Source organism: Carassius gibelio, chromosome A4 (genome assembly GCF_023724105.1).
Source record: "Carassius gibelio isolate Cgi1373 ecotype wild population from Czech Republic chromosome A4, carGib1.2-hapl.c, whole genome shotgun sequence".
In the NCBI taxonomy this organism is placed as follows: domain Eukaryota; kingdom Metazoa; phylum Chordata; class Actinopteri; order Cypriniformes; family Cyprinidae; genus Carassius; species Carassius gibelio.
Genome location: NC_068374.1, coordinates 25566936 through 25590758, shown reverse-complemented (window position 1 = coordinate 25590758; position 23823 = coordinate 25566936). Strand labels below are relative to the sequence as shown.

Genomic DNA, 23823 nt, shown 5'->3' with positions numbered 1-23823 from the left:
GAAGAAAAGAGAGAAGGAATCGGTTCTAATGGAGCAACACAGCGTATCGTGTCCATATGGAGAAGAGGTACCTCAACATAATGAACGATTTCTCCTACACAAGGGAAAATCAATATCCGAGTATACCACACACAGCCACAGAGGATGCTGTTAGTGTTCAGAGTAACAGCACACACACACACACACTCTCAGACCAACAGTGGAGCTTATTCACGAAAAAACCAGCAGAACAAATGGGTGAATCATTCATAAATCCATTCTTACATAAATTGTCACATAAGCACTGTTCAGATGGGATTAGTATTCAAAAAGACCTTTGAGTTATAATTATGAATACAGGACGCCTGTGATTTCCTGTACTGATTCACATGGGACATTACTAAGCTCAGAGTGTGTATATTCCGGATGTGGGCGTTATGGAAAGTCATGTGCTTGACTGTGATGTGATTGAGCTTTCTACATATAATAAGGTCATGTTACATATAACATTTTTAGATATTATTTATAATATTACAACAATAACACAAATGACTGTTTTACCCAAAAAGTTGTTTTAGTTACAGAATTCAGAAGAGCCAAAATAAATAACTATATAACTAAAAAAACTATATACCTCTGTCTATTCTTATTTGGGACGTGATTTTTTTCCAAAGCACAGTAGGACATTTGCTAAATAATTGAGTTTTTACAGCAAAACTCTTATTTGAATAGGATTACATGGTGCAAGAGAGACAGAGAACAGAATTGGAGAACGCGAGCCAAATTTGAACCTACAAAGCCCATTTGAGCAACATCTCCACTACACCACAGTTCCACTTGAAGTGGCACACTGCCCCAGTATTTGTATGCAGACATACTTTAATAACGCATTTTAACACAAGACGCACATTTTATGTGGCCTTTAAAACGGACAGTGAAGCTTCTCATAAAAGGAGGGACATTCCTGCAAGCTAGACTCATTAATGCAACTGTTTATTTTCAACCAGGCATCCGTCATTTCTGTCCTGCACGTAATTCAACTCCAACAGGCAGGGTGTGTTTTATTTTTATGATTCTGGCCCTCTTCCAGAAAGTGGAAATATCCCTATTGGTGGCAGGGGGGAAGGGAGGCACTGTGCCCGCTCTAGGGGCACTGGGACGAGGGCAGATGGAGAGGAAGGCTGCCCTGGAGGAAGCAACTTGCTGGAGCTGTATGTAAACGGCCTTCATCAATCTCTTTCATCCTTAAATGCACTGAAGGGAGAGAAGATGGAGTGTGCCGTTTACAGATCAAACACTCACCTCTCCGTCCCTCAGGACAGACTGGGACGTGCTGGTGCACGTTCAAACAAATATTCACTGAGGGGAAGTAAATCTCTTTAAATACTGCCAAACACACATTTCTCAATAATGATTTTAAATATTGGCACGTGTCCCTAAAAAGATAATCATGCGAATGTTGAAATCAAACAACGAGGTATAAGTTAATGTTCATCTGTGCTGTTTTTGATTATAAAACTCATTTTGGGATGAGGGCCAGATTGGATACCACATTTTTCTAATGTCATTCACTGGAAGCCTTTATATAACAGGAAATATTAATCAAATAACAATACTGACAGGAAAACCACCCTCTAAAACAATAAAAGTCATACTTTAGTTAGGCCTAAAAGAAAAAAAACTTTAAATGACAGCCATTAATAAAGTAACAAACATGATACGATTTCAAGATGTGAACCAACTTTTGCAACACAACAATTTAAAGTTCATGGTGTTGTTAAAAATGTAATATTGACATTATATTTTTTTATTGTATCATTGAGGTACTATTTTAGTTTTTATTAACATTTTGAAATAGTTTTCATTTTGATATTTTCAGGTTTCATTGTAATTTTAGTTAATATTTTAGTAATTATATAAATCGTGGAAGTGTTGATTATAGCATTATTTTTTCGATCTCTTCACATCACATGAAAGGCTGCAGTGATGAGCACTGAGTCTGTTTATCGCGAGAATGCAGTGATCTCGTCATTGCAACGCGTTTTCTCTCACAAAATGCTTTCACCACAACTAACAGCAAACACAATATCGACATGAACACAGTAAGAGCTTCGTTGTTCAGCATAACAGCGTCATTCATTATAACGGCAGTTGGGCAAGTGTGCAGATATACTTGCGATGTGTGACTGCTCCGAACAATATAAAGGGAGCGTTATTTTTATTTAAATCACAATTTAAATAACAGATTTGTTTCATGCTATGCTACTAAGAGAAACAATGTGAAGTTGATCGTTTAGTCGCTGGCTTCATTCACTGATGCATAAACAGTATCAAACGATTTAGAAAGAAAGTCTGTGTGAACTTGAATAATTAGCTACAAATCAGAAACCACTGATCACAGATCAGGGATTAATGAACAGGCAGGTGTACATATGTACAGATGGATGAGGTGAGACAGGCTGAGGTTAGAGGTTGGAGCCAATGTTTGTGCGTGTGTTAGTGCTCAAAGGGCAAAGTGACTCACAGACTTGCGTATGTTGACACGGGGTTTAGGGACAGGTTTGGAGGGTTTGCTGTCGAAGCTCTCTGGCAGAGTGGATGACCCATGGCCGCTTTTTCTGGCCTGCAGGGCTAACTGATACGCCACCTCAAACGCCTGGCCCAACGTCAGGATAATCTCGTAGGCCAGATTCTGTGTAAAAATACACACAGAGATGATCAGAGACCCACTTTCAAAAATCAACTTACAGTTTACACTTGTGGGGGATCCACGCTGCTACAAATCAGTTGAGAAAAAGATGAAAACGCCTTTAAGATTTGAGTTCAATTTTAGTGCTACTACTTTGGCACCATTTTACAGTTTTCCTTCCATAATTTCAGTGCTTAGTGATTTTTAAATGATTAAAAACATGCTTTAAGCATATTATAAATTATTCATGTGTTGTGACTAGCTGACGCACAGACAGCTCTGTGGTGTTACTGCGACAGACGGGAACACAGAAGACATCAAGCTTACTTAAGCAACATTTTCTTTAAAAATATTCCACTACAGCCATTTAAGCTAAGAAAATGTGTATTGTATACTTAAAATAACTGCACATATGCTATAAAACATGACATATCAGACCTAATAAGTGATTTAACTCAACATTTTTATAATCTCATCACAGAAAATAGTTATAACAATAGACACACACACACAGAAACACACATATATGGCCATTTTTGATTCATGTGAGAAATCCAGCCGCTTATATTCATCCACGTTCTGTGCCCATGATACAGTCTGAATGAACAACATAATGCATAAAAAAAGTAAGTAAACAACTCCCATTTAGACATGACCACTTTGTTACGTCAAAATAAGACTTGAAATGGCATGAAAACATGGTCTGTGGGAGTTTTTAGTGAGTAATCATGTTGGTGAAAAAAGTACATCTCAAAAAATTCAAAAATAGTTAACTATTAAAAAGAACAGCTGAACATGTTCACAAATAAAATATATTATTTTAATCGTAACCGTGTTCTTTTTCAAATATCTCATTTAAGTTTTTTATACTGTGCTTCAAAATACTGTTAATTTATGAAATAGGCTTAAAAATCTGCCTGTTAAACACATATATACACACTATACATTTAAATAATTAAGATAGGTAAAAGTAGGTGACTTTCATTGTTTTGCCTATTTTTTCACATTCATTTGACATTATTGATTAAATGGATACTAATCTTAAAGCAATAATTAAATACATCACTAATATTTGAATAATAGTTTCATTTTCATTTATGAAATGCAGTTTTGTTCCTCAGACGTGCTTTGCCACAACTGCAAGACCTCTGCGCATTTGTAACTGAGCTTTTACGTAGGTCTCATTTTTATTTACGCTTTATCCAGAAGTTCAAAAGTGAATTTATTTTTTATGTTTTACTAACCACATCAAAAGCTGTAAACACGTGGCAGTAATGATGGCTGGATTTTAGGTCCTTGGTGATGTACGCGAATGTGGACAGATCTTCAGGGTCCTGCGCGGCACACGAGATATTCCTGATCTCATGCTCTGCTATAATGTTCTAAACATCAGAGAAATAAAGAAAGAAAAGAAAATCGGTTATTATTTAGCATTAATATTTTTTAATTCTACATTTATAACATGGACTATCAATACAATGTGACTTATAACAGCACTTGTAATATATATATTCAATGCTTTGTCTTGATTTCTTTAATTACATGTAATACATCCGCATTTTTCTTGACTTACAGCCCTAATTAAAAAAAAATTAAGGTAAATGAAAGTTATGATTACAATCTATATATAAATGAGGATTAAATCGATGATTACCTTGTTAGTTGCATCGATAAACTTGACGCCCTTATAGGAGACAGACAGTACTATGGTGGGAATCTTCTTCATCTGTTCTGTAGACTTCTTACAGAGAGGATGAGAGGAGGAGAGAGATCAGCAGACAGTCTTACAGTCTCCGACATTAACATTCATGAGGCCCCATCACACACTGACTGAGATCTGCTTAATACAAACTCAAACACACACTAAATTATTTACACGTAACGTGATTCAGTCCCCTGCAATAACCCAGATAGTGTGCCATCTCCTGAGACAAACAAAAAGGGCCAAAATAACATTCTGCACTGTTTAAACTATGGCCTCATTGGGTTTGAAAGTTAGTGACATTATATAAAGATGCTGGAAAAAGGTGCTTTTAGCTGGGCTCCCAGTCCGGTCAAGCTGCTGTTTAGTTGGTCTGTCAGCAGGAGACAACATGTCAAGTGCTCAAAACCTCTCTTACACCAGCAAACCAGACCAGGCTGAAAGACCACCTCAGGCTGCAAGGGGCATAAATCACATGCGGCCGAGGATGATGATGAACTGCAGAGAATCAGAATTCATTTTCATATCTTCCTACGCTGTCATATCAGTTGTCAGAGTGGAATATACAATTTATATTCATCTGGACCTCATTTCCCCTCTCTCTCGCTCGCGCTCTCTCTGTCAGTGGTTTCCTATGCATCAGTGGGTATCTACTGTTCTGTACCTATTCAGGTTAAAACAAACAGTGTGAGATGGAGGAACTAAATTTACATCCTCTTAATGTATTAATGTGTTTGAGAAGAAGCAAGGGGCGGCAGGTCTCAGACTCTCTCCGCCTCATTGAAACGTGCAGCGGGGAGCAGAAAGGAGAGAGATGGAGAACAGATGGTGCTTTACATGCATACAAAAAGAGAGTGGGTGAACTGTCCTGCCGTGTTAAACAATCTCATGAGAACAGGGGGGTGTTGAGGTAAGAGAAGGTATTCTGAGGTAAAGCGAAGTCAGTGTATTCGTATGCTGTGGCAAGTAGGCTATTTATACGATTATGAGAAGAGTCATAATTGGCCATAATATTATTTCCCTTCACACTGCCTTAGCAACAGAGACATTTCCTGTTTTCTCAATGACTGTGTGTCAAAGTGACCTGAGGGCAGCAGGAGCATGACTAGACGGACTGTTAAGTGGTGGCCATGGTGACACAACTCTTACCCTCATTTTTGCGCAGGCATCATGCGTGGACTCTGTACCGCGTAACTCCTTCACCAATATAGAGCCCAGATACTGCAGAACAAACACACAATCAGAAACCACAAACACATTCATATACAGTAGTGATGGCAAATGTATAATATAATAATAATAATAAAACAGATAATTAGAATTATATATACATATTCATTTATATATATATATATATATATATATATATATGTGTGTGTGTGTGTGTGTGTGTGTGTGTGTGTAATTGTTGCATTCTTTTTAATATTTTAATATTAATATTGAAATTTGTAAAATTATATAACTTTTATTATTTATTCTAATATTATTTTACTTTATAAATAACATTTTATATAAATGTATTATTACTATTTAAAATAATATTTTATACTATTATGTATTTAAAAAACTAGACTTTTCTTTTTATGAATGATGAGCTTTCACTAAAGCTAGTTTAGAACTTATATCAAATTTTGACACTCTTATAAAACGTTATTATTATCATTAATTATTAAAAAATCTAATCTATATTAATTTCTACATTTTAATATTATTATATAAAGTTATTCTGATTTTAAATAATAATAATAATAATGTTTTAGTTATATTTATTATGTATTTGTTGTTTTAAAATATATTAAGACATTTATATCTTTATTTATAAATCATGAGTTTTCTCTAAAGCTAGTTCATAATTCAAAATTTTAACTACTTAGTTTTACAAGAGCTTGTACATGGAAATGAGTTATTTTATAATTGGCTAACCTATTTTACATGTTAAATTAGTAACAATTATAAATGTGGGCGGTCAAATGTTAAAGTACTCATGGTCCCGACAAGTCGCCCTCACTATTTAATTATTATAATTTTTATTTTTTATAAATACATGTTCAGGGTGGACTGGAGAGTGACGTCAAGTAACAGTATGTCTCTTTTTATTTTAAAAGAGTACTAAAATCCTGATTAAAATATTTCTTTCCCAGCAGTAGTTGTGCACAGATCGTGCGTCCCTGTGAGTACAACTGTCAGCTAAATCAATAATAAAATGGAAATGTACAATGAAGCGCGTAGGAAGAGATTGTTTGGAAAGAGCGTCGTTAGTGCCATGATCTGGTGAAGTGTTACACTGCACTGCTGGGTATTGGACAAGGACAACCTTGAGAGCCAAAAAAAACTCAATCATCTTACGACTAGATGAGCCTGAAATGTTTATTGGCGATACAAGCCAATGCTATCGTCGCATTTTCAATCACAAAAATAACTTGCACACTATTTCCAAAATCTCTCTAGACCATTAATCACACACATTTGTAGTTTAATGTAAATGCACAGTTTCTCTGTATCTGTGATTCTTCATTATTATTACATTTCCTTTTTTTATATTTATATTTTTCATTTTAATATTTTATTTTAATTTGATTTAAATACTATATATTTTAAAATTGAATTTTTATTACATTTTCATTTTCTTGTAATATTTTAATATTGCTATGATTTTAACTATATTTTATTTATTTATTATCATTTTGTCAGTGAAGCGACTTAAAGCGCCATGAGAGTCAGGAACATCATCGTTTAAGTGTAATATCAATTGACTTTGCAACATATTTTACTTCTAGTGGGATAAGCATTGATCCACAGATCTGTCCTTTCCTTCACAGATCAATACTGCGAATACACCCTTGAACTTTGACCTCTGTGGGTCAGTAACACTTACACGAATGGACTGTTAATTATCTCCATCAGTGTTTTTGGCCCAGCAGAATAAGGCCCTGTCCACACGCCAAAAAAACTTGCAGCTTTTTCTACGCGGTTCAGCCATTCGTCCACACGCAAACACAGCACCAGATCACTACAACCGAACATTTTTGAAAACGCCTGCCACGGTGAAGATTTTCAAAAACTCTGGCTGTAGTGTTATCGCGTAGACAGCGAAACGGTGATGTTGGAGCCTGTGCCATTATCTTATTATATCTATCGTATAACTTTTTCAGGCTTTTGATTGGCTAACATGACAGTTGAGATTATATCGCCACCTGTTGGTTTGGCATGATCTTGACAGAGCTTCATAGCATGCATTTGCGTTTTCATGTAGACTGAGATTTTTTTTTTAAACAGAAGGAAAAACTGTTTATAAAAATACCCATGTACGTGTGGATATGGCCTTAGCCAATCAAATTTAAATGGCTGTTGCTAGGAAACAGAGTTGGTTTATGTAAGCTAATACTAGAGATGCTGGGGCCCAGAGAGAGCTGAAAAAAGCTGTATTGATTTAAGGTTAAAACACCATTTATTCACCACTAAAAAAACTAAAGGACTAGCTTTCACGTTGGTTTTTCTCTTTCACTATCTGATGGCCTACAGGAGCTCACCAAGGCCAAATCTGCATCAAAATTCTTTGTACGCTCGCATTTAAAGTGTTTTTCAGTTCCTTTAGGTGTTGTTTTTGTAAGGAAATCTGAGAAACCTTTATCATTGATCACTTTTAACACCCACACTTACATATGCTTCATAGTCACATGACTGGAATATGAGCTTCTCAGGATGGTGCTGCCAGTACTGCACCGGCGTAGATGACGTCGCCTCGTTCGGAGGCCTTAACGTGATTGGCTCGCACCATTCCCCTTGCTGAAAAGGAGGGTAATGGAAAAACAAACATTAGAACATAAATAAAAAAAGCTGATAGTATTATTATTATTTTTTAAATATACTTTATCGCTTTAACACAACACCGTTTTGAACTAAATATAGAAAACATTTAAGGTGTTTTGGCCGTTCATTTACTTGACAAAGACGTTTTATAGGCTTGAAAAAGCAAACTATACCGTCATCGGCTCTGCTGTCGTCTGTATGCATTAACGCAAAGAAAAAACATTCACATTTTTATTAAGTTGTCGTGTAAATGTAATAATAACACAATGGAAATGTACAATGAAGCGCATAGACAGACATTGGTCAGAAAGAGTACCATTTTAGTACCATGATCTGCTGAAGCTTTCTAGATTTTTTTAAGATAGTTTTCTGTTTTTTGAAGTTGAAAATAAAGCATTTTTTGGAGTAAACTTTACAAGAAAATACTTTTCCAGTTTTCCACTAAATTTTGACATTTAAATCAAAGTGTCTTGCCGTTTATTTGTAATTTGTATTACATTTACTAGCAGAGAAATTTGTTTCTGCAAGTTTTTTTCATTGTAGTTGCTAAGCAGTTCTGTTCAGCTTTTTGTATTCAGTCTAAAGCAATTTTCTCAGTCTTTCACTCTTTTTCTTTCATCTCTCTCCCTCTGTAATGATACATGGAGACACAGGGCAGGAAAAACTGATAAAGGGTAAAAAAAAGGGGTCTTTTTGTACCCTTTTGTCATTATGTTTTGTGTGAGAACTCATTCTATTCACAATCTCTGCAAAACACACATCACTGATAAGCTCACAATGAGAGATCATTGTTTAACACACCACCATGCTGATTTATTAGTGATACCATCCAGACAAAGGCGCATGAACCACAAAAGTGCACTAACTCACCATACTGACTTGTGCCATCTGTCTCTCGAGTTTGGAGCGTGGGACATCCTCGAAGTAGTTATCGTTGCGTCTGCGTCTGGCGTCGGCCTGCATGATGAGATGCTGGACGTCCAGGGAGCCGGCGTTGGGATAGGCCTGATTCAGAGAAGGGGACAGCTGAGGAGGAGTGTGGTTCCCAGTGGGCTCCTGTGGGAGGACGATGAAGAAAAGGTTTTGGGTGGTTAGTAGAGAAACTGCCTTTGAGATGAATGGGAATGCTAACGGATAGCTTTCTCTAGGGATTTTCTTATTGGAGGTCTGCCTGTTTTTGCTTTGTGTTTGAATATTTTTTTTAGTCGTACAAACCACTGTTCCACATCAGTACTGATGTGGTATAACAGTAATACTCACTCTCTCAAGAAAGTAACTCGTAGTCTTGAACGCAAATGGAGAAAAACTAACTTAGAAGTTTTTAGAATTGCATGGAAAAACAGTATGTCCAGCTATAGACAGGCCCTAAAAACTGCTAGGGCAGAGCATATACACAAACTCATTGAAAATAACCAAAACAAGGTTTTTATTTAACACAGTGGCTAAGTTAACAAATTACCAGATGCCACCTGATTCAAATATTCCACCAACGTTAAATAGTAATGACTTTATGAATTTCTTCACTGATAAAATAGATAACATTAGAAATACAATAGCGAATGTAGATTCTACAGCATCTAACACTTCAGTTTCATCCATCGCACCCAAACATAAACTGCAGTGCTTTACAACCATAGGACAGGAGGAGCTAAATAAACTTATCACTGTATCTAAACCAACAACATGTTTATTAGATCCTGTACCCACTAAATTACTGAAAGAGCTGTTACCTGTAGCCGAAGAACCGCTTCTCAATATCATAAACTCGTCGTTATCTTTAGGACACGTCCCAAAACCATTCAAGCTGGCGGTTATCAAGCCTCTTATTAAGAAACCAAAACTAGATCCTAGTGTACTGGCAAATTATAGGCCTATTTCAAATCTTCCATTTATGTCTAAAATTTTAGAAAAAGTTGTGTCTGCTCAATTGAGCACCTTCCTGCATAAAAATGATCTGTATGAAGAATTTCAGTCAGGTTTTAGGCCCCACCATAGCACAGAAACCGCACTTGTTAAAATTACAAATGACCTGCTCCTTGCGTCAGACCAAGGCTGCATCTCATTTCTAGTCTTACTTGATCTTAGTGCTGCGTTCGACACCATAGATCATGACATACTCATAGATCGATTACAAAACTATACAGGTATTCAAGGGCAGGCTCTAAGATGGTTTAGATCCTACCTGTCCGATCGCTACCATTTTGTTTACTTAAATGGGGAGTCATCTCATTTATCATCAGTAAAATATGGAGTGCCACAAGGATCCGTCCTAGGTCCCCTTCTATTTTCAATATACATGTTGCCCCTTGGTAATATTATTAGAAAATACGGAATTAGCTTCCACTGTTATGCTGATGATACTCAGCTATATATATCAACGAGACCAGATGAAACTTCCCAATTATCTAAGCTAACAGACTGTGTTAAAAATGTAAAAGATTGGATGACAAAGAATTTTCTCCAATTAAATTCGGATAAGACGGAGATATTAATTATTGGACCAAAAAACACTACACAGAATCTTGTAGATTACAATCTGCAACTAGACGGATGTACTGTAACTTCCTCTACAGTCAGAAATCTGGGTGTTATATTAGACAGCAATTTGTCTTTTGAAAATCATATTTCCAATGTTACAAAAATTGCATTCTTCCATCTTAGAAACATTGCCAAGCTACGAAACATGTTATCTGTTTCTGATGCAGAAAAGCTAGTTCATGCATTCATGACCTCTAGACTGGACTATTGTAATGCACTTCTAGGTGGTTGTCCTGCTTCTTCAATAAACAAGCTACAGGTCGTCCAAAATGCAGCAGCGAGAGTCCTTACGAGGTCAAGAAAATATGATCATATTACCCCAATTTTACAGTCTCTGCACTGGCTACCTATTAAGTTCCGCATCAGTTACAAATTATCATTACTTACCTATAAGGCCCTAAATGGTTTAGCTCCAGCGTACCTAACTAGCCTTCTACCACGTTACAACCCATCACGCACCCTAAGGTCACAAAACGCTGGACTTTTGGTAGTTCCTAGGATAGCAAAGTCCACTAAAGGAGGTAGAGCCTTCTCACATTTGGCTCCCAAACTCTGGAATAGCCTTCCTGATAATGTTCGGGGTTCAGACACACTCTCTTTGTTTAAATCTAGATTAAAAACACATCTCTTTCACCAAGCATTCGAATAATGTACCTTTTAATTGTGAGTGTAGTTGCATCTGATCAAAGGTGCATTTTTATTCATTAGCTTGGGTTAAACTAATTTTACTTTGTTGGATCAGCAGCTATGCTAATGATGTCTGTATTTTGTTTCTATGTGTTCTATGTTTTGCCACGGGATTCACATCCCGTGGTAACTAGGATTTACACAAGCTCCAGTCTGGTTCCAGAACACCTGAGAAGAGATGATGCTGACCCTCAGAGGACCTCAGATGATGCTAACCCTGAATGAACAAACAGAACTAACAATTATTCCTAAATGTGTGACTTAATCATATAATAACTTAATTAATAATATTGATAGTTCATCGTCTAGCTGACTACGTCTTGTATTATTATTATTTTTTAGTTTTTCTAAAATCCTGTCAAATGTGCACAAACTACTAGCTACTATTAAATATTGTAGAAACATAATTTTCTGTAAAGTTGCTTTGTAACGATTTGTTTTGTAAAAAGCGCTATACAAATAAACTTGAATTGAATTGAATTGAATCAGACTATCCTTGTCTTTTGACTAAGAAGGCATATAAGCTGTGGCGCAAAGGAACTCTGATTTCTGTTGCTCTGGACTGGCTTTTGTATTGATTTGACTCCTGGAAAAGAGTTTGAGAGCAGTTGTCTGATCCAGCCTGGAAGATCAAGACAAATCCCTCTAGCGGCTCAGGGCATAAGAATGCCATGGCTCTCAAGATAAGACAAAATCGCATAGAAAATGACATTTTCTGATCTCTCAAAAACATTTCTCTGTCTTAACGTACACATAAACATGCACACAAACATAAATTACTGAATACAGCATACTGAGTGACATTTAGGATGAACGTTACATTTATCGATGCTAGGTGACTGACAACATAACAGACATAATGTGAGGGGGGTTTTTGCTGGAGAAAGAGGAAGATTTGGACTCACCCTTAGAGAGATGGCCCGTGGTGGTTTCTGTGGAGGGTCTTCGTGCAGTCGATCTCCAAGTGATGCTAGTATTCTTTTCCGGTGGCCGATCAAATTAATCTTAAGAACCTGAAAGAGAGAAAGAGACAGGAAAAGTGAATGCTGTGCATTTATTCCTGTGGGTTTAGTCCTGAAATTTGGGGCAGCGCGAAAACTCATTTTTATCACCACCTTCAAGTTTCAAGCCAACACAAGATTCACTTGCTTGTTAATTAAACTTCCTGGATTTATCAGTGGAAGGTATTCTAAATTAAAATACAATATTTGTCATAAACTTTAATAAAATGTAATTTGTTCCAGCACGTTATAATGATAATAACAGAAGTAACAAAGTAACGAATGAATGTTTTCATGAACTTCAATAAGTCCAAACATAAGTCCATACAATACATTTTAATGAAATGTAACTTGCTCCAGCACATACTGGATCATTATACTGGATAATGCTAACTCACGTTTGGTGTGCAGTGAATTTGTGAGGAACCAGGTTCTAAAATTCTCTGAAATAGCCCAGTGCTATATTTCAATCCAATAATTACATTTTATTCAGTGTAAACATGCCTCCTTTCCATACTTCTTTCAGTGAATCGGGTTCTAAAACCACACAGACAGAGTTTTATATTCACTTTGTGCCTGTTCTATACAACTGCAAAGTTTTTGTCCACAGGAGCTTTTGTTTTACTGTCTGAAGTGCATCAGGGGTGTAACAGTAGTAAAGGATGGTCACTAAAGAATCCCGGTCAATATGATGAAACTTACAGAACACACATACAGAAAGAGACCACAAACACACAAAGATCAATAAATGTCTCCAAGCGCCTACTTTTCAGTCTGCTCCAATTCTTTCTCTCTCACACACACACACACACACATAAATACCGCAACCTCGACGAACAGGGAATTACTCAACACAGTTAATGAGCATACAGAAACAGTGGTCTGTCACTTAGTTGAGCCATTACTGTAAACCAGGTTGCACAGAGGCATCAAATGCATGTTAAAAAGCTGCTTTAGTCACAACACACATGCAAGCTTCTCATTAGCCGCCTCATTTCTGTCCCTATAGCAACAATGTTCTCTAACTTCATTTAAAATGATCACCACTATTTTATCCTAGAAAATCAAATCATTGGGAGGATATTTCCTTTCAGCACAAATCATGGGTTTCGATTACGATTCATTAGAGTGTCCGGAACTGACAATCCAATGCTGAGATCATGACCTGCAGATAAATGAGCAGAGCTTCCACGACTGTCCATAATTGTGACACTAGCTGCCCCATTTATTAGCTAAATGAATTGACTGGCTGTTTTTGAATTATTAATTGGGGGGGTTCTATTAGTTTAACACCTTCACGTCCCCCAGTACCAAACCCATACCCTGGCGATCTAATATAATACCAGAAACCGAAATAAGCCGGTCCAAGAATGGAAAAACAAATGTCCGTAGGCTGAAACATTGTTCATACTGGCTAAAATACCTCCATCTTCATGGGCAGAACTACTTACAGGAGCCACACATTTTAACGCTTTGGGTTAATGATCCCCTGTGTTTGTCTTTAAAGCCTCTCATGTCTAAAATCAATTTGTGTAAGGAGGTTTAGGATTGTGTGCACCAGAGGCTCATTAACCCTGTTTAAACCCTCTGGAGATGCCACAAACAAGCCAATACGAAGCAGCCACTCTCCCTCAGGCCCATCCTGGCCAGATTACAGGTGCTGAGGTCAACGGAGACTGGAACTGGACGGAAAACCCTTCAGGAATACAGCAGGATGTGTGACAGTCTGCTTCAGATAATTTGCCAGTTTGGGAGTTTAAACCTCATAAAATGTGATTTTGATGTGCCTGGAGGTTTCGCATGAGAAATAAAGTACACAAGCACACCGCTATGCTTGTCTGAAGTAGTCAGACTTGTGTTTTTGACTATTGACAAAGTCTGGTCCACTTCGTAGGTTATTATTATACAGAAATGTTCCTGCTCAGTTCTTGGTAGGGTTACCTGATATAGACAAGACATTTTTTATTTTTATTTTTCAAATATATATTTCTCAGTCTTTTAAACCCCTTTTAATACACCTATTCATTTGTATTTAGTCTGAAATACGTAAAACTAAAATGTAATAATGTAGTCTGTACCATATAGATTATATGTGAATATGCAATTTCTTTTTCCGTACTGGCAGATATTATATATTTAATTGTAGATGTTCATTTTACCTATATTTATATCACCTTTGCCATCAAAGTTAGCACTAATGATTTAATAATACTGTTAAATGCAATCTTTAGCAAATCTCAAAATAAATATCTATTTTTCATATGGTATATTATAATGTGATGCTTAAATTATTTGTAGCATCTAAAGTTAGTATTTATGCATAAAAATTTTTTTTGAGAATTTTAATAACAGTCATAACATGTAAATAATTATTTATTTCCAAGTTATTTAAATAATGATGTAGTTGTGTCTATAGACCTTTGATTGCATAAACCTCGCGAGCATTTAAAAAAAAAAAAAAAAAAAAGAGATCTTCTTTGGATGCAATAATTAGCAGCCCTTGTAAAGACTAAGTAAAGCCAGCAAATCAGATTGAGGCTTGCAAACCTAATAATGCTCATGCCATTCTTGCAGCCAGTATGCATGAGTAGGTCTTTAAATCTGAATACAGATACGTAGAAGTTAATATAAACTATTTATATTCCCGCTTGCATGCCATTGCAGCGGGAAACAGACAAACAAAAGGAGAGAAAACAGGAGGAAATGAACAAAGATAGGATGCTGAGTGTGTAAGGTTCAGTACTGCCTTACTGCATGACGGTGAAAAGCAGAGGACATTGAATTTAATTTAAATGCAAATGTGTGGAGCAGGCTGCAGTGGAGATGCAATGTGCCATGGAGAAATACTGTACAGACTGGACGACAGCGCAAACGGCTCTATCACACAAGCGGCGCTTGGATGATATGCATAAGACTCGCATTACACTTGCAGCAGGGGTGATGGAGAGAAGCAGCCATGTGTTTTAATCACTGCGACTGCTGGTGAATATAACCGCACCACCGGGTACAGTATGCTGACTGCAGTGTAAGCTACTGAGAGAAAGCACCAGAGCTGCATCCTAATTCACATTCTAACTGTACGGAATATAACATTAGGATTCATAGTGCACTAAATATAGTATGGCAAATGTGCCTGGATGTATTTCTGGTACATTTTCAGACACTGAATTATTTGATCTAATATTGACTAAAAGCTCTTTGCAAAGCACTTTGTGACGGATCTCTTACAACTTTTCCAGTAACAGTTCTCTTTCAGTAACATCTTAAAAAGAACAAAACAACTCCTGCATAAAACCTGAGCAAAATGAATCTGTTCTACCTGATCCTCAAACCACTGCTGTACAAACTTGCACACACTTCCGTTCAGTTTAAACAAATATGTTAACTTCATATTTTATGAAATTCAAATAAATATTATATTAAAAACTTTAACCTTCAAAAACACAATAATTGTAATTTTTAACAAAAATGTAAGATGAAATAAACTAAAAACTAAAGCATGTTAGGAAATGAATAAATCCTAAACTAATTTGACTTGAAAAGGTTATTTCAGAATAATAATAAATACAATGATAGAATATAAATTTTAGTAAACAGTTTTTTTTAGTATGGTCTGTCTTGCTACGTTGGCTTTGTTGGTCCTTCTTTCAGTCTATGATTTGCTTACAATTAAAATACTTGAAAACTCTGATTCTACCGTGAAAGACAGACTAAAGGGCAAAGAATGGGAGCTGTTGGGAGTGTGTAAACTCTGATTAAGAAACACCCAACTGCTTTACAGGACAATAAAGTGCAACTGCAGTTATCTAACAGCACGCCGCCGACCTTTCAAATCCAAAATCTTAATTTGCGACAAATTAATTCAGTCAAATTAGAGTGTTTCTCTGCCAGCCAGTTAGGCCTATTTGACACCTAATCAGGCAGATCCTCATTGTGCATTCACTAGAGAAAGAAAATCAGGGAGTGTGTGAAAGATTTGGGCACTCTGTAAAAAGAGAACAGCACAACCCAGAGAGACCACTGACATTTTTACATAATAATTGAAGTGCTGTTAAAAACATTCAGCCATTTCATGCATAATGGAGTCTTGTGAAGTCTCTTCTTTTCGGTGAGTGTAATTGCTGCAGTGTTGGATGTAAAATGACAGTTAATCCCATTAGATTAGAGAAAGTGAGCAGGAAGAAGGTCTGAAGAGGGATTAACCTCAGCGGTCCAGCAGCAGAAGTGTAATCTCCACACCAGACGCGCACAAACTCCTGAATCTGAAACATGTTGACATGGAGGGGTTGATACACACACACACACACACACACACACACACAAATACTTTTTTTATATATATACCAGTATATCATGCAGAGAAAACTAAATATTTAGCAGCTGATGATTCTCCCAAAATATTTCACACTTGCCCAAATAGCTTGGCCCAGGAACTTTGGCTCAACCAATGGGTTGAGTTTGGGGGTGGGACTACCTGTTTATTGACCAATGAACGATGGGATTTTGTTTTATTTCGTTTTGTATTTATTTTGTTAAAATTATATCTAGATTATTTTCAAAGTTCTGTGTTTATTTATTTAATGGTAAAGTTATTTCCTAGTTAATCGTTTGGTGCATTTATGCAGTAGGCCTTGCCTGCGTTTAAAAACTGAGGTGCCGTAGTTGCGGTTTATTAACTGTTAATGTATTATAATGCTAATAAAAAAAATACCGAAAGTTTATGCTATGTGTGGTGCTTTGGTTTACCATCGATTATTTACTATTATATACTGCTTTGGTTAAGCATTGATTATTTACTATTACTGTATGTACTGCTTTGGTTAAGCATTGATTATTTACTATTATATACTATTATTTAAATGCAATCATGTTAAAAATCTGTTATTCTGGATGTTAACTTGAACGAATATTTAGCCTGAGTACCTATTTGTGTAGCCTACATTTTTCACAAGCTCTAAAATAAAGTCCGCGGGAACGGGCGGGAGTGGACATAAACATTGTGGGTGTGGGCAGGAGTGGAACTAGCTACTTATTAGCATGCATATTACTAGCACACTGGCTGTTTATTAGTAGTTATAAAGCACATATTAATTCCTTATTCTACATGACCATATTTTAGATCACTTAATCCTACACCATACCTAAACTTAAAAACTACCTTACTAACTATAAATGGACATCAAATTTGATTTTTATTAAGGGAAAACTGTTCATTAATAGCGAGTATGTGTTCCCCATTCTAAAGATTTACCATCTTTATCAATATTTAGAAATTTGTTTATTTGTATATTTCATTTTACATTTAAATTTTAGTTTAGGTTTTAGTCATTTATACGTTTTATCATTCTGTAATTTTCTATTTAGCTTTATTTGATTTTATTTCCATTTTAATCATTTTAGTACTTTGATAAAGTTTTGTTTCAAATAACAAAAACTGATTTTTAAAAGTTGTAGTTAACAATAACTAATAAGAAACACGTCATATGAGTAACATGGGCTGTGAATGCTGTTTGAAGACTGTAAAACGAAAGGTTAAAACTCCATACGTAAAATGTCTCTATAAAGATATAGCTCTTCTTTAAAGGTCAGGTCAGGCCAGAGCAATACTTCTCAGCCGCATAACTCTCTATGATCTCATGCTTGAGGCACCAGCAGACATAACTAATAAAGCTCAGAATGAGCTGTAGTATGGATGAGCAGTTCTTCCTAATTGAGGGAGCTGAGGCGCAGAGGCCTGTCTGATGGGGAGGATGTGAATACAGTACTGTTTGTGCTTACAGCAGCATTCGTGCATTGGATTTTAATGAGTCTCTCTTTTATTCACCCGCTCACTCTGTTTTCCCCTCTTTTTACCTCCATCCCACAATCCAGTGCTCCTTGTCCCAAAGACCATCTAGCCAGTAACCAAGATCACCAACTTACAAGTTGAATAGTTTTTTTTTTTTTACCTTTGTTTGTTTTAGTTTAAATATGGCTTCTTTTAAGGGGATTAAGTAAGAGATGTAAATTCTCTGAGCGGGTTTTAGCATGCTACAGCTGACAGTATATAGTCACAACAATTACAAACAACAAACAGTGATGTTGAGTACTTTATTTTTCTCATCGACATTTTTTTTTTCGTTTTAATGTTTAACATTACTGCTTTAAAGAGGCTGAATTAAAAGGAACAACTTCCTTGAGAGCATTTTAGCATGGTAATAGCTAACATGCTAACAGTGTATTCACAACCACTGCCAGCGACAACAACTGATCCAAACTAGATTATTTTCTTCAGGTTTTTTTAGTTTTTTTTTTGTTTTAATATTTATAGCATCCCTGCTTTAAACAAGATTAATAAAGAGTCACAACTTCTCTACGAGGGTTTTAGCATGCTAATGGCTATATGTGTATTCACAAACCCAACCACAACCAGTTATCTCAGTAGTTGCCATATGTTTTAGCATGACTGCTTTAAAAAGTATGAATTAAGACACTTGACTTCTCTGAGAGGGTTTTAGCATGCTAATGGCTAACATGAACATTATTAAGGCAGTGTATCCTTTTTTAAATGTAACTTCTCCATTTGGTTCCATTCTGTTGCGTTCTTCCTAAAGACCGATTGGTCGACCATTTGTTCAAACAACTCATGACTAATCAATTACAGTATGAAAATACGTTTTTTTTGCTCCAACCACCCCCATTTCTTAAATTGTCTTTCTCTCTCTAATGGACAACATGCGAAGCACATTGATTGGCTAATGAGCTGTAAAGCTCACAAGATTGGTTGAATGACCTTTAAGCCCACAAATACTGTCCATGAGCCCTTTGGTTTCTTCTGCTTGATGTCACCATTCCGTACCAATCTCTCTCAGTAACTCACTATTATTTTCATATGGCATAAAATCTTTTCTTTGAAATGCTAAATACCATGCTGCATGTCTGCCTTGCTACAGCGGACGAAATGTAGAGAGCCAATCACTGCAGACATAACAGGTTTTTACAGACAGGATTATTCTCCAACACAACCCACACAGTGAACGTAATGAGGTCTGGTATATGTGCGTGTACAATGTGTCTACAAATCTTCCTGATCTCTACTGGCGGTTTTCCGGCCGCTGAGGGCTGTCAGTCCGGTGGATGCTACTGATGCTACTTGGTGTCCAGTCAAGAACTAGCCACCTCATGAGTAGCCAGATCCAGTCCATCTGCAGCAGGTACAATTCAAACAGCCCCAAGGCCACCATTGTCTCTGCAACTTGCCGTTATCCATCTCAGATCCATTTATAACCAGCGCCTCCCAACCAGGGGACAACTGGAAAGGAACCAGAGCCCGCCAGTTACCTAGCAACTATGGAGCGAGGGCTGGCGCTATGCGTAAAAATCCAGCAGGCCTCTGAGGCAACGTAAATGAGGATATACAGCAGTACGGCTACACAGTACGTCTCACAGTAATTCTGTGAGATTTGACTGTGAGTGAGGACGTGATGAGCCAATGAGAGGATGTGTGACATTTCTGCCTTTACCAATGATAATAAGGGAATGCAGCAGCTTGACTACTGCTCTATGCAGGGATCAGAAGGAATCAAGAGCAGAAAAAAAAATCATCCTCCAACACAAAGACGAGAAAGAAAAAAAAAGACGTCATGACAGTTTCTCTCGTTTCTCTCTCACTTTCTACATGCATTCTCACTCTTTCTCTCACACACTCCTACTCATTCTTGCACACAAACCCACAGACATGTCAGACCAAGAATAAAACTGTGGAACATGCAGAAAAAAAATCATACAGTGTGGAACATTAGTGAGAACAATGTGATTTTACTAAATGGTATAAGCGTGCAAACTTAAAAATCGCTAAAATTAACTAGTCAGTGGGTTGCCTGGAAAAAAAACTATTCAACGATTAACTAGTCGCCCATTAGGAAACAAACAGGCTGACTCGATCACATACACTTCGTACATAATATGTAATCTTGCATAGAAAGCAGTAAAACATTTATTTAAAAAAATATTATAAACGGATTATTAATTATTTGATCAAAGATATAGAAAAGAATGTGTGATTTTTTACAATTTATTTAATCGTTTTCTAATTTTAAAGTATAATTTATTCCTGTGATGGCAAAGCTATATTTTTAGTATAAATACTTGAATCTTCAGAAATCATTCAAACATGCTGACTTGCTGCTCATTTCTTATTATTATCATCAATCTTCTGCTTAATCTTCTGTAATATTTTTTTTTTCAGGATTCTTTGATGAATAGGAAGTTTAAAAGAACAGATTTTTTTTTTAATCGAAATCTTTTGCAACATTATCCATGCATTTAAGTTTCATTATGATCAATTTAAGGCATTCTTGCAAACGAAACTATTCCTTTATTTTAAAAAACCTGACTCTAAACCTCCGAATGGTACTATAATATATAACAGTATATAAGTTTGATATATTTGTTGGATGAACATTATGACCAATCTCAACTAAATAGGCCACTAGACCATTTCCATATAAATGAATAAGAAATGCAATCCCATAATCCAATATATATCAAATCAGTAAAGCATGCATGCAACACATAGTCCATCAAATCCATTCCAAATTAATCTCATAAAGTGATCATCTGAATTAGGCTTACTTGTGGTGTAAGAATTTAGTTTTAGTCAGCGCTCGCCGCTGTCGACAGCAGCATAAGAACCAACAGCAGGCAGATCAACAGCATTAGACCGGCAGCCCTGTCAAATCCTGCACAGCACCAGGCCACTGATTGGATAAAAGCTTCAAAACACCACAGGATAAATCAGCAGACGCATGACGCCTGCACCCTACATGGAACGATAGATCTGGCTTTTATTTAAGCAAAAGGCCTTAACTGCACAAAATCTTATTCTGGAGTGGCTCGGAAACGCCAAAGTCTGTGACAGTTAACAGAATACTGCAAGTGAGACGTGAGACATGACTACTGTACCATGTTAATGTAGTGTAAAATCACTAGCTAAGACGGCAGGAGGACATTTACGCTCAACTGACTGATGTCACGTCTGATATGACCGTAGTGTTGATGGACCTGATCTGTGCAGACGCTGCAGTCAAGTGCTGCATGTGTAAAACAGCATAAAACCTCTTCCTTCAAAACCAATATGAAGCAGCATTCAAAACCTATTTTAGTTCTGCAACATGGGGCATTTCTGGCTGAAAAGGGATTTCAAGTCGACTTAAAATTCTCTTTGTTCAATTAAAAATGAATAAATGAATCAAGATTTAATCAGCTGCAGAGAAACACCAACGCTAAACACTCCAACCAAAACTCGAAGGACAACTTGGACTTTCCAGAGTAGTTGTTTCTAAAAAGTAGCTTGGAGTTTGATCTATTTATTTTAAGAAGGACTGCGTGGCTTGACTGTGAAGCCATAACTGAATAATTGATCAAAAGATACACGCTATATAGGTTATATTTATATTAACATAAATTCTGTAGTTGACACTGGAAGGGAAATTGTGCAGACATAAATTCACAGCTAGTCAGAACATATTTGATATTTCATTCACTGAGGCAAGATTCTGCACCAACAAGACTTTTCAGTGAGTACAAAAAGCATTACATAAAAAAATGTTCCCTCCTTATTTTGACATGGACTTTGCATCATGGGATACTAGCTAGTGAAGGCCTTGGTACTTAGCCAATCAGCTCAGATCAAGATGTCATTTATCTGCAGCTCAGGTGATTGGCTAAAAAATAAATGAATGAATGAATGAATAAATGAATGAATGAATGAATGAATTATCTTCAGTATAGTAGCTGGTATTACAGACCCGATTGCAAGTAACTTGGTTTATATTCAACTATCAGTTGTAGTCAGTATAAAATTAACCAATTAAACTATTCTACAATTTGCCTAAATCCATTTTAGTCCATACTGCAGTGCTTTACCCTCATACTCATTCATGCTAATTGGTGTAAGGTGTCTGAAACTAGAGCATCAGCAAACAACTTCTTCCTTTATTCCACCGATGGGAAAACCATCTGGAACTGTAGTGAACTACATAAAAGCCCCACCCTGGTAAAAACCGCCCCCAAAAATCCCAAATATCTAGCCTCTAGCAAAGTTAAATCAGAAGAAATGCTCTGCGAGAACATTTTGACGCACCCTCCAAGACTTCAAACTTATTGGCAGCTTTATTTGTGTTTTGAGAAGGCTTACACCTCAAGCCCCATCCACATGTGGACTGCGTAGCTGTGAGATTACGTCTAATACACCAGGGCTGATCCATAGCACAGTGGGTCCCACTTTCATTATGCAACACCTCCTCACTGCTGTTCAGTTCTGATCCTCTGTGACTCTTTCACTGCTGACTGCAGAACTGAGCTAATGCATCCTAATGCACAGTCATTCTCACCGCTGGGCCTTCAACAGATAACCTGGGCCATGATGTTAACACTTCGGCCTTAGTCCTAGAAATCCTAGAAGCAAGCATACACGCAAACACAACGATGAGGAATTTTAGGTAAAAAATTACATGAATTTATCATAGGAGGTGTATATAAATTCTATAAAGTATTTTTAAGGCGCATGTGTGTATATATATATATATATATATATATATATATATATATATATATATATATATATATATATATATATATATATATATATATAATCTATGAATAATAATAAAAAAACAGATTTTATATTATTTATATTTTCATATATAAAAACTATATTCATATTTATAAAATAATGGACATTAAACATTAAAAGTGGACATTAATAATTCATAAAATAATATAAATTAATATAAAATACATTTATTTATCAATAAATCACTAAACAAAATATATTTATTTACAAAATAAATCATAAAGAAAAACTAAAATGTATGAAATGTATGAAACATTCTTGTTAAGTTTTGCAAAGATTACATAAATTCCTAGTCATCTTAAAGATTAACATTAAAGGAATGTTAGGTAACAGCAAAAGTAGTATAAATGTAAAATACGGCAAATTTAGCAAGCACAATAAAATATTCAATATTGGTTGATGAAAAAATGGAATATGAAAAATGTGAGGGGGAAAAAATCTAATATCGGCCAATAACTGACACCGTATGGTTCTGATATAATACGAATGTAAAAAATGTTTAAACTATTTTACTTTAAATGTGTTTCCTCAGTGTGACAAATTAATTTTTTACAATACAAATATTCCATGTAGCACAATTAATGAGCTCATAAAAGCTGCATGCATGATAATTACCAAAACAATTCTCTTGGGAAACCAACATGTCCTGCGTTATGAAATGCAACGCTCTGTCCAAAACTATTTTAAGTGTCAACCAACCACATAAAGAGACTCTACAAACTAATACATACACCACTGCATGTACACACAAACATCATATAAACCGGACCGTGTATGATCGAGCATGATGCATAAAATCTAA

The 23823-nt window shown here is 36.1% G+C and overlaps 1 protein-coding gene across 12 annotated transcripts in view; it reads right to left on the bottom strand.

Annotated features, from left to right (window-relative positions):
• Positions 1-23823, bottom strand: part of anks1b (ankyrin repeat and sterile alpha motif domain containing 1B) — a 150690-nt gene that overhangs the window by 6000 nt on the left and 120867 nt on the right. For 5 of the 12 annotated variants that reach the window (XM_052578111.1, XM_052578161.1, XM_052578145.1 and 2 more), the window contains 8 exons: positions 12311-12418; positions 9051-9236; positions 8354-8374; positions 8031-8156; positions 5520-5591; positions 4323-4409; positions 3913-4050; positions 2504-2671 (listed from right to left, as the gene is read on the bottom strand). In XM_052578111.1, the coding sequence (XP_052434071.1) occupies positions 2504-2671; positions 3913-4050; positions 4323-4409; positions 5520-5591; positions 8031-8156; positions 8354-8374; positions 9051-9236; positions 12311-12418 (906 nt within the window). The remainder of the gene's footprint in view (positions 1-2503; positions 2672-3912; positions 4051-4322; positions 4410-5519; positions 5592-8030; positions 8157-8353; positions 8375-9050; positions 9237-12310; positions 12419-23823) is intronic. The other 7 variants (XM_052578129.1, XM_052578152.1, XM_052578178.1 and 4 more) reach the window with 4 other exon arrangements.